The following is a 12,861-nucleotide window of genomic DNA, read 5'->3' as shown; positions in this document are numbered from 1 at the left end:
TGGAAAGAATTTTCGCTTTTTTCTGGTTTTAACTACTGGAGCACTGCAAGTAAACGCAGGTCTGCAAACGAATGGAGCAGCTGGAGACAGAGAAGAACTGGAGGATGGAACAGGAGAGGGAGCAGTTGCTACAGAGGGCTTTTTTACAGGGTTAAAGGCAGGATAGGTGCAGCGAATGGGAACAGGGGACTGACATGCGGTAGATAGCCAAGTATACTGGGCTGTAACTGGAGGAGCTGGTGGGAATACAGGAGTAGAGTTAGAAGCAGGACTGGGTCTTTGTAAGCTGACTGAGGCTGGGTGCAACAAATCTGTCCATGTCTGCAGTAGGGGTTGAACAAAGCTGAGCTTACACAAAGCCTGTCTGGTCAATGACTGCACTGCATTTATACAATCTCTCAGTGTCTGTGGTGAACATGTGGAATAACGCTCCAGAAAGTAACCCACATCATCCTCTAATAACCACACCAGGGACTCTACCTGGTCTGCACTAAATGGTGGCAAAAATTCATCCCTGCATTCGGGGGAACCAGGTGAAACCAACTCTGCACAAACCTCAATCAATGGCTGCACCTCAGAGAACACTGTGCCCTGATCTACTAGAACATGAGCGAGCCGTATACATTCTAGCAATTCATCCCGGGTATACTCCTTCAGAGTTTGATAAGCATACTCCCTGTCATCAAACACTAGCAGATATAAATACTCAACCTCCTCAAGATCCATCCTTCCCATCAACAAGCCAAGATGGCTTCCCTGTGCAGCCACTTCTGGTCAGGATTGGCCTTGGTGTAATGTCAGGGCTCCCAGGTATGACCAGAGGTGTGTGACTGAAGCAGGGAAACGCAGACCTCAGATATGTTATAAACAATATAATTTATTAACACTAACAGTACAAACATAAACGCAGTGCAATACTAAAACATAATACGGTGCAAACAAACCAAACCAAACCACCCACAGATAACAGTATATACAAGCAAGCGTCGTCAGGCAGGCCGGGTCAATATCAATTGGGCAGGTAGGTACAGGGGGAGCAAGCGGAGAATGGTCGGGGTCACAGGCCAGGTTCAGCAGGTAGCAAGCAGCATAGTACAGAGGGTCAGGCAGAGGGATGGTCTGGGTCACAAGCCAGGGATCAGGACAGGTAGCAAGCAGCGTAGTACAGAGGGTCAGACAGAGGGATGGTCAGGGTCACAAGCCAGGATCAGAGCAGGAGAAGTCAGCAAAGGAACAGAAACAGGATGCAGGACAGATACAGGGCCCAGGACAAACACAACACCAAGGCAGAGTCTGAAAGTCTGGCCATCCCTTAAATACACCAGTATCATCAGTTCCAGGTGTTAGCTGGCTGAAAGGTTGAGTCTCTGATTGCTGGGAGCACCCGCTGACCAGCCCTGGTACTGCAGATCAAAAGGCAGGTGAGTCCCACCATTGCTGGCCAGTCCATTCCTAACAGGGCCCTGAGAGTTAACTGGAGAACAGTTTTTGTGCAAGTGTACATAGTGTATGTTTATCTTTAGGAGTAAAGGCCCACCTTAAGGTCAGGTATTCGCTGACAGCAACCCCAGCTTTGTCCCAGGTCATTGGTGAAGATGGTACAGAGTAAAGGTACCATATTCGAGGCAAGCCTCCTATGTGACCCTTGCTTGGCGCCCAATGGGGGGCATGGAGGAAGTGTCGCCTTCCTGCCCTACAAGTAATTCACTCTTGGGGGTTCATTTACAAATAGACTGTACACTGTGCAGTTGTTCAAGAACTTAGTAAATGAGGCAGAGCTGCACTTTGCAAAGAATACCTAATTACATGCAAGAAAAATGAAAAAAAACAGCATTTTTGCTTGAACATGATTGGATGATGGAAGTCAGCAAAGCTTCCCCTCATTTTCTTAGCTCAGGAGCAACTGCATTTACAAATTGCACAGCTGTTTGCCTTTAGTAAATCAACCCCTATGTCTCTCTGCCAAATGCAGTATATTGGTTTATAGTTGACTGGACTGTTTTCAGCAATATCAGGGATATAAAGGGTAGTTTAATAGGATCTGTTCATATAATATACAAGAATCGAGGAACAACACTTATTTTGACAAGGCCATCCTACCAAATCATGAGAAGACTGGTAGGTCCTATTTTTATCAGGTATTGAGCAATACAATGCAGGAGAGGGAAAAGGTTATTTGCTAATGGGCCAGATAGTTTGGTCCTGATGTTGGTACTTAAATATTAAACATGAACAATGTCTATCTGAAGGGAAAGAAAGATCTAGTTTTGGATAATTGTGTAATCTTGTCTTGGTTGTCATGGATTTGCCTCTGAGGTTGTTATTTCATAGATATCAGAATGTTGGCAATTTGATTTTTAAGATTTGTGCTATATAATTACTACATTGCTGTGTTCATAGAACATTTTAGATTTTTCATTTTTTTAATGGTAAGGAAACATTTATGTGAGATTCATTTGACCTTTATTGATGGATCATGCCTTCTGTACATTGTCATAGATATAAATTAGTCTCTTACATTCAATACTCACTTGCAGTCTGTTATAGCATTCTGGTACTTTTGCAGTTTTATATAAGCCTATACAAAAGAAACATTTTAAAAACAGTTATAACTATGTTAATACAATTGTATTAAGCACAAACAAAGTTCTACAGTATAATGTCATTTTTGTTGTCTACAGTGGCGTTTCTCAACCAGGGTTCCTCCAGAGGTTCCTAGAGATTCCTTGAGCAATGAGCAATTTATGCCTCTCAGATAAGTTCCCACTGACACCATTGATCTTTTTAGCTATCTGTAAGAAGGTAAATATTCCCAATGACCACAAGTGTAAGGAGCATTCTTCCCACTGGCCATCACACCAATGTATCATTAGTTGTAAATAAAGTAAATTTTAACAGGGGTTTCCTGAGACCGGAAAGTTATTTCAAGGGTTCCTCTGTTAAAAAGGTTGTCTACAATATATTTTCAGCAGAAACACTGAAAAATATGTTAAGATGAGATACAACATGGAATTAAATTATTAATTTGTAACAAATGGAGTCACAAGGAAGCTACCTCAGGGTAAAGGAAAAATGAACTAAAAGTGAACTGTGTTCTACATCTTGTTGTGTTCTGAGTTCTTTTTTCTTATTGTAGCCCTGTCTAGACAATGTAGGAATGAAAGGATAGTTAAGGCTCATGATGGCAACCATTGTGCTAGATGTGTGGGATGGTGGTTAGAAACAGGTGGATAGAAAAGGGCATGTGGCCTTGTACCTTTGGTTATGAATTTTTCTTTTGTGTTATTTTTAATAGTTTTATGGCTGATATACAAGACTTTAATTAATAAACAAACACCATTTATCATTTATGTGACATTTACAATGTTATCTCAGATAATCAGAATTTCCCCTTTTGCTCCTGGATATGTGCCTGAGATATAAGCATATTGTAACATGTAACTGATATGTAACCAATGTCATATAAAAACTGTGTGTTTTTTCTTGAACCCTATCACTCTGCCTTTGATGCTTTGTGATCCAGTGTACATTGCTATTGCTAAGTAAGCCATTCATAGATGGAAAATATACCTATGTGGATGTCCTTCATTGCAAGGCTAACCTCTACAAATATCAAAAGTGTCTCTAAAACTGCACTAGGTGCATAAAAGGAAAATCAATAAGTACCCTATATAGCTGCACTCAAAAACACACCCAAACACAAATGTGTATAAGAATACTTAAACTACATATGTTGCACTGTAAACCAATCAATATGTGAACAAATATGCACAAACAATAAATTATAAATAAAATCCAGACCACTATGCCTTTAAATTAATAAATCTGCATTCCCATTGTGTCATGGACAAATAAAAATAAATATAAAAATGCATTATGAGTGCACGCACAATCCCTTGCAAAAAGTATGGAATCACCACTCTTGGAAAATGTTCATTCAATTGTTTGTGTAGAAGAAAAACTAACCACAGACATGCCTCAAAACTATTTTCATTTAATATTCCAATCTTCTGGCTTTAAGAAACATTTTAAAAAAATTTAAAAGAACGAAAACTGTAGTCAGTTGCAACTGTTTTTGCAGATCAAACAGAGAAAAAAAATATGGAATCACTCACTTCTGAGGAATATCACGAAAAATCAGGAAAAAAACACTACAGTACACCACTAGTATTTTGTTGCATCTCTGCCGTTTATAACAGCTTGAATTCTCTGAGGCATGGATTTAACTATCGACAAACAGTATTCTTCATCAATCCAGCTCCAACTTTCTCTTATTGCAGTTGCCAGATCAGCTTTGCAGGTTGGAACCTTGTCATGAACCATTTTCTTTCATTTCCACCATAGATTTTCAATTCAATTGAGGTCCAGACTATTTGCAGGCTATGCCATTGACATTGTACAGTGAGGAACAGAAGTATTTGAACACCCTGTGATTTTGCAAGTTCTCCCACTTAGAAATCATGGAGGGGTCTGAAATTCACATTGTAGGTGCATTCCCACTCTGAGAGACAAAATTAAAAAAAAAATTCAGGAAATCACATTGTATGATTTTTAAATAATTTATTTGTCTTGCACTGCTGAACATAAGTATTTGAACACCTAAGAAACAGCAAGAATTCTGGCTCTCAAAGACCTGTTACTGTGCCTTTAAAAAGTCCACCTCTACTCCACTCATTAATCTAACTTAGTAGCACCTGTCTGAGCTCTTTAAAGACACCTGTCCACCCCACAGTCAGTCAGACGCCAACTACTACCATGGGCAAGACCAAAGAGCTGTCAAAAGACACCAGAGACAAAATTGTGGACCTCCACAAGGCTGGAAAGGGCTACGGGGCAATTGTCAAGCAGCTTGGTGAAAATAGATCAATTGTTGTAGCAATAGTTAGAAAATGGAAGAGGCTAAAGACGACAGTCAGTCTCCCTCGGACTGGGGCTCCATGCAAGATCTCACCTCGTGGGGTATCACTGATGATAAGAAAGGTGAGGAATCAGCCCAGAACCACAAGGGAGGAGCTGGTCAATGACATGAAGAGAGCTGGGACCACAGTTTCAAAGGTCACTGTCGGTAGAACACTACGCCGTTATGGTTTCAAATCATGCATTGCACGGAAGGTTCCCCTGCTCAAGTCATCACATGTCCAGGCCCGTCTGAAGTTTGCCAATGACCATATGGATGATCCAGAGGAGGCATGGGAGAAAGTCATGTTGTCAGATGAGACCAAAGTAGAACTTTTTGGTCTAATCTTCACTTGTCGTGTTTGGAGGAAAAAGAAGGATGAGTTGCATCCCAAGAACACCATCCCTACTGTGAAGCATGGGGGTGGTAACATCATGCTTTGGGGTGCTTTTCTGCGAAGGGGACAGGACGACTGCACTGTATTAAGTAGAGGATGAATGGGACTATTTATTGTGAGATTTTGAGCAACAACCTCCTTCCCTCAGTCAGAGCATTGAAGATGGGTCATGGCTGGGTCTTCCAACATGACAACGACCCGAAGCACACAGCCAGGATAACAAAGGAGTGGCTCCGTAAGAAGCATATCAAGGTTCTGGAGTGGCCTAGCCAGTCTCCAGACCTAAATCCAATAGAACATCTTTGGAGGGAGCTGAAACTCCGTGTTGCTCATCATCACCAAACATCCTTTCAATTGATGGAATAAGAAAAGTGTCCAAAATATCAATATAAACTTGTGCATTTATTGAAGATTTAATGACTGTCACCTCCCTGATACCATTACCTGACATACAACCCCATATTATCAATGATTGTGGAAATTTGCATGTTTTCTCCAGGCAGTCATCTTTATCCATTTTATACATTTCATCGGCACGGCACCAAACAAAATTTCCAGCATCATCACCCTGCCCAATGCAGATTTGTGATTCATCACGGAATATCACTTTCATTCAGTCATCCACAGTCCATTATTGATTTTATTTAGCCCACTTGTTTTTTTTTCTCTTTAGGTGTTAATGATGGTTTTTGTTTGACTTTTCTGTATGTAAATCCCATTTTCTTTAGGCGATGTATTACAGTTCAGTCACAGACATTAACTCCAATTTCTGCCCATTTGTTCCTCATTTGTTTTGTTGTGCATTTTCTGTTTTCAAGGCATATTGCTTTAAATTTCTATCTTGATGCTTTGATGTCTTCCTTGGTCTACCAGTACACTTCCCTTGTACAACCTTCCCATTTGATTTGTACTTAGTCCAGATTTTAGAGACAGCTGACTGGAAACAACCAACATCTTTTGCAACATTCCATGATGATTTACCTTCTTGAAGAAGTTTTATAATCCTCTACTTTGTTTCAACTGACATCTCTTGTGTAGGAGCCATGATTCATGTCAATCAGTTTGGTGCAACAGCTCACCAAGGTGTGCAAGCTCTCCTTTTTAACAGCTGACTAATTAGCAGATGTATCTGATGGAAATGTTTTGTTTTAGAACTGCAAAGTACATGGTGATTCCATGATATTCTTCTCAGAATTGAGTCATTCCAAGTTTTCTTAAAGCCAGAAGGTTGGAATGTTAAATGAAATTAGTTTTGAAGTATGTCTGTGATTGTTTTTTTTTCTACACAATTGAACAATTGAATGAACATTTTCTAAGAGTGGTGATTCCATACTTTTTGTCAGGGGTTGTATAAATAACACCCACCACTGAAGTTCCCCAAAATACATAACCATAATTCACATGCTCCCAGTGGGTTCCATCGCCATTCACAAGAAGTTTCAGCCTCTTACCAAAATTTCAGACTCCAAAGCATAAGAGGTCTCAGGAGCATTTGATATATCAAGGGCTTATGCTGACACCATCACACCACCTGACTGCTTGGCAGCATGTTCTATGCTGTTTTTACCATTTTTATGATCATCCTGTTAGTGTATTCCTTTTAGCAATAAATTAGCCTGTCGGTTTTACACTTTGGAGTTCTTGTAATAATTTTTTCCTGGTGCCGAGACATATTTTTCTGCTGGTGAGCTCTGTGGTTCCCGTTCATTCATTCACACAGTGGATCCATTTTGAGTAGTGTGATCAGAGTGTGGCAGAGTTAACCCTTGATGTACCAAATATTCTTGAAACCTCTTATGCTTTGAGGTGTAAAATTTTGGTAAGAGGCTGAAATCATTGATTTTAATGTTTATTTTTATCTTTTCAGGACACAATGGGAATGCAGACTTATTAATTTAAAGGCACAGTGGACTGAAATGTATTTATTATTTATTGTTTGGGCACAATATATTTGTGAAGTTATTGATTGGTTTACAAAGCACAACATATGTAGTTTTAAGTAACCTCTATAAATATATCTTAGATATGTGTTCTGTTTGGGACATTGTGTTGTACAGTTAAAAAAAAAATTAAGTTTGTGGCTTAAAGTAGATGTAAACCCAATTATTCAAGTTCCATATGCATTTAAACATGTTCATGTAACTTTAATAGTAATTTTCTTTTTTTTTTTCAAATTTGCATTTTTGTATTTTTTTTTTCAATAATACTCAGTGATCAAAATGCGAAGGTCCTTTTTCAGGCACTTCCTGTTATAGGATGACAACACTCTGACCCTGTCTGCAAATGTGCTTCTGCATGGTCACCCTTGCCATGCATTTTTGTTTATTTAATTTCTTATACTATTAATGGCAGTTATTAACAAATCATAGTGGGACTGTGATAGTGCAGTGGGCAGTCTGACATTTACTGACACTTTATGGAAGCTGACGAACTGCCACTGACATAACCAGTGATCAGTGCTAAAACTACACTGTAACTGTACTAATTAGCTTGGAAGGGGTTAACATCTAGGGGTAATCAAAGGGTTAACGGTGTGCCTTTCAATGTGTAAAGTGTGTTGCTTTTACTAAGAAACGTGACTGTTTTTACTCCCTGCTTTGCAGGGAGAAAAAGCAGCCACGTTGCTACACTCGAAGAGAGCCCTGTGATGTTTACCAACACAGAGCTCCCGTCTGTCATTCACTTGGCAGAGCAGTGGGTCCCGGCCATAAATCATTGTCCTGGACCCCTTACCTGGAAATTCTGCACCAAGTACATGTACCCGGCCGCTGCCCCACAGTATTTATATATGGGGGTTGGCAAGTAGTTAAAAAATTAAGGTATTCATTAATTAATTCATGATACACAATGCTTTTAGCAAACTATATCTCATTCAGTTAGGGTTTACATCTTTTTTTTTTAATTAAGCTGTAAATTTACATTTAAAATGATTAAAATCAGTTACAGAATATGCCACTTATACTTCTTATTTAAAAAATGATTGCAGGCATCCAATAAATAAATCATTGGTTAAGGTATGTGTTCTGATAATGCTTCATTGAATGTGTTTACCTAGAACTAATCAAGAAAAAGCAGAAATGAACATCTGAGAACATCTGCTTTTAGCAGTACCTTGTAGGTGCAGAATATACAGTATATATTTATGTAACCACCAGAGATACAATTGACCTTTATGGTCATCAACGATGATTATACTCATTGACGCTATGTAGTCTGCTCGATGGACCCCACTTTTTATAGGCTAGTTTTAGATGTGTCTTGCTGTCATCAAAGTGCCAATGAGCATGGACATTTGTATCCCTATAAGAAGAAAGCTACTTTTTTTTTGTGCACATAGGCAGTGAAATGTCTCTATACACCTTGCAATACGCTGCTCTTAAAAGCAGCAAGAATGTACTCCTACCAGCAGGGAAACCAAGTGAAGAAATGTCACCAGCACACCAAGGATCCTGATGAAGGGGCCCTGCGTGGCTCCGAAACTTTGTCTTTGTGTTTATCATGTGACCATGAATTAATTTGAGGAATCCTTGGTGTGCTGCTGACATTTCTTCAATTGGATTGTCTGCGGTTCCCAACCTGTGGTCACTACAGCACCCAACAATACTGAATAGCTATCTGCAGGAACGTGTGCATTGGGAATACTGTGTTTGGACCTGTCAGCTGACATTCTCATTTATATTTCAATATTTATATCAAGGTATGGTTAACTGTAGGCAGGAAGGTGTGCTTAAAGGAATTTGTGCAGCATGTAATTGTAGCAGGTTTTCATGTATGCTGTCAATTCACAAATTAAAGCTAAACTCCAGCATATATATAAGACACAAATAAATAAATCCATAATTTTTCTTTTAATGCAAGCAGTTAAGTAAAGTAAGTTCCCTACTTATGAATGAGTTCCGTTCCAGGAGCTCGTTCATAAGTTCAACTTGCTTATAAGTCCAACAAAGATCTGTGCTTGCAGTCAATGGCTGTGAGTGCTGATCAGTGTGTTCTAGCCCGTTGGGTTGAACGGAAAAAAAAATGAGTGTATGTACCCAGCTTTACACAAGTAGACATGTGAACACATCTTCTGTAAGGGTACTTACTTGAAGCCATCCTGAGAGTCATTGGAACCTGTCCAGCAGGAGGCCTGTTCAGCAATTACATGTGCTTCAGGATCCACCAAAGGGACTGAGTACGTAACTTCAACCACTACACCTCAAAGCCTGGTAGAGGAGAAGCAGCAGGGTGCAATACCCAGCTTGCTTAAGGGATAGCTTTGAGCCTCTAAAACCAGTACAGAATCTAAGGAGCAGCCAGGTGGCATTTTTCTGCAGAGAGACAGCACCTGCATTCAGTGTTTGCAATCCTATGTTAGCTGTTGAGCTGATCCGGTTATTCTACAGAACAATATAAATATAAATAAACAGTGCAAAATTAGATTCTTAATCACTCATAGAATTAATAAAAAATGTGCATAAATTAATAGTGCTTATCCTCACTCATAAATAAAATAAACCACCCAAAAATCCATGTGTTAAAAAATGTATATAAATGTGTAAACTTCTTTTCTTAAAAATTTCTTTAGATGTAAAAAAGGAACTTCCACCTTCCACCCGTGCACAAACCAACATCAAATACACTCAACAGAACTTGGTGAGTAAAAAACCTTTAAGGAATTTTAGGGATCCTAAACCCTCCTTGGTGCCACACTAGAGGAAATCTTCACCATCCGAATAGGCTGCACCGTTCAACCAGAAGAAAAAACTCACATAGTATAATATTGTCACACAATAGTAACCTTTTTAAAACAGAGATTAAGGCCACTCACATGTTAATCACTTGATAAAGGCATATTTATTAGATATAGTAGGCTTCAATTCAGCAAATCTACATCAATTTTCTTCCAGGAATCTCACATCCACAGTGGAACAAAGCCAGGACTCCTCATAGACCAACACAATTAACCAAGATGGCCGCTGGAACGCACCGCTCAGCGTGCGTTGCACTCACCGGAAATTATGTCAGACGTACGGGGTGTGGACCGGAAATGCGTCAACGCGTTTCGCCCCTCCCATCGAGCGTTATCAGGACCTTGACATCATTGACCTGACATCATTTCCGGTGAGTGCAACGCACACTGAGCGGTGCGTTCCAGCGGCCATCTTGGTTAATTGTGTTGGTCTATGAGGAGTCCTGGCTTTGTTCCACTGTGGATGTGAGATTCCTGGAAGAAAAAGGATGTAGATTTGCTGAATTGAAGCCTACTATATCTAATAAATATGCCTTTATCAAGTGATTAACATGTGAGTGGCCTTAATCTCTGTTTTAAAAAGGTTACTATTGTGTGACAATATTATACTATGTGAGTTTTTTCTTCTGGTTGAACGGTGCAGCCTATTCGGATGGTGAAGATTTCCTCTAGTGTGGCACCAAGGAGGGTTTAGGATCCCTAAAATTCCTTAGAGGTTTTTTACTCACTAAGTTCTGTTGAGTGTATTTGATGTTGGTTTGTGCACGGGTGGAAGGTGGAAGTTCCTTTTTTACATCTAAAGAAATTTTTAAGAAAAGAAGTTTACACATTTATATACATTTTTTAACACATGGATTTTTGGGTGGTTTATTTTATTTATGAGTGAGGATAAGCACTATTAATTTATGCACATTTTTTATTAATTCTATGAGTGATTAAGAATCTAATTTTGCGCTGTTTATTTATATTTATATTGTTTGTGTTTTTCACAATTTGCACAGCAGCAGCTTAGATTGATATTTTGAAGGTTTGACGCAGGAATACGTTTTTTTATATATCTATTCTACAGAACAGTCTAGTGATTTTCTGGTAGCCAGAGTTTCAAGTCCTCAAGTTGTTTCCAAGTACTGTTCCGAGCATCCCATACCTTCCCATATCTATCCAAGTTTATCCCCAATAAACCAGAAAAACCCAAACAACAAAGCACCCTGGACTGGTTTTTGACTACTGAGTGAATGCTGAAAAACCCCTTTGTCCTGGCTGTGCATGTGTGGGGGACCCAAAAATCCAGTGAGTCTTACAGGGTTGCACTGCATATCATTAAAGTCAAATCCGTTTATATAAGAGCTAAACTGGAGAGTTCAAAAACAATTTGGAATTGGGTCATAGCTGAAAAAGGTTATCTAAAGACAGATTTAAAGAAGATGTGCCTCCCAGTATTGAGTTTACATGGTATCTGATGTGACATTTTTTGTTTTTCCTAGTACAGCTCTGAAGAAAAGCTGTGAAGATAGAAAAATAAAATGATAACTCTAACTTCAGCCAATATCTTCTTACATTATTATCACCATGACCTTATAAACCATATAATCTATTATTACCATCGCCTTGGACTTAGAAAACAAAATATCTTACAATTATAGCCACATAAAGTGCCAAACACTCCACATATTCTTTACAAACTGAGCAAAGAAATAGTCCCTGACATCATTCCTTAAACAGAACTCTTATTAAAGCTGTCTTGTAGAGATGTGCATGATGGAAAGATTTTTTTCATTTCGGATTCGTTTGTTACGTTAATCATTTTTTTCTTCCTATTCGTTATGTTAGAATGATTCATTTTCAGAATTTGTTTCCTATATTTGGATTTGTTTTGTATATTCGTTGTTCCAAATAGATTATTATTTTGGAAGTTGCTTCAAAAACTTGGCTATATTTATTTTTATGTTTAATTTGTTATTTTAGGATATTACTTATGCACTCTGTTTGGGTTGGATGGAGGTGGATCCATCAGAATCTCTGAATCATAACATAACAAATGCGACAAAATTCATTTTAGATTCATTTGTTATGTTATGATTTGGAGATTCGGATCCACCTCCATCCAACCCAAATAAATAGGGAATATCATCTTATTTCACTTTTATACCTTACTGTATTTATTGCAATATTTTTCCATTCCATATGTAGTGCATTTTTTATAATATTGAAAAATGTTGATGCAACATAAAAACGAAATGGATCCAAATCAATTTGGATCATTCGTTATGGTGTTTAGTTATTTCGGATTGCCTAAACATTAACATAAGGTCCAAATTATAGCATAATCTCATCTGAATGAAGCAAATGAAAACAAATGAATTTGTTGTTTGGTTATAATTTATTTGCTTTCTTGAAATTCGTTAATATTGTTATTTGAAGATTTGTTTACATCTGATACTCTGAAAAACAAAAATTGTTGTCCGAATTTTGATTTATAAAGAAATTACACATGTCTACTGTTTGGTTGGTTTTGGATAGAGTGGGGAAGGTTAAGAATTTCTGTGAGGTTTTTAGTGCTGTCTATTTCCCCATCAGAGAGACTTGCCTTTGTTTCTTGTTCTGGAGACATGATATGAAGAAAATTAAAACCAAATGGAGGCAAATCCCATTGTAAATGGTTTTCTTTGTAACTGGTGACCCCATAGGAGAACCCTCTTACAGTATATCTTGTTTTAGTGACAGCTGCAAAATGGTCACCAATAGTCCCCAGGACATTTAGTGAGATTATGACCTTTCCCCACTCTACCCAAATCTGGAAAACAAATTTTGTCTGGAGGGCTACTTTAAATTACT

General features: G+C 38.5%; 1 protein-coding gene across 1 annotated transcript in view; it reads right to left on the bottom strand.

Moving 5' to 3' along the window:
- Window positions 1–12,861, bottom strand: part of TTC12 (tetratricopeptide repeat domain 12) — a 186,269-nt gene that overhangs the window by 135,161 nt on the left and 38,247 nt on the right. Inside the window, 1 exon segment of the mRNA XM_089673107.1 lies at window positions 2,519–2,578. Coding sequence (XP_089529233.1) covers window positions 2,519–2,578 — 60 coding nt within the window.

The sequence above is a fragment of the Staurois parvus genome, unplaced genomic scaffold, assembly GCF_062004578.1.
Source record: "Staurois parvus isolate SC_StPar_1 unplaced genomic scaffold, SC_StPar_1.0 ptg000135l, whole genome shotgun sequence".
Lineage (NCBI taxonomy): Eukaryota > Metazoa > Chordata > Amphibia > Anura > Ranidae > Staurois > Staurois parvus.
The sequence above is the reverse complement of the archived record's forward strand: the minus strand, read 5'-3'. Positions and strand labels throughout refer to the sequence as shown.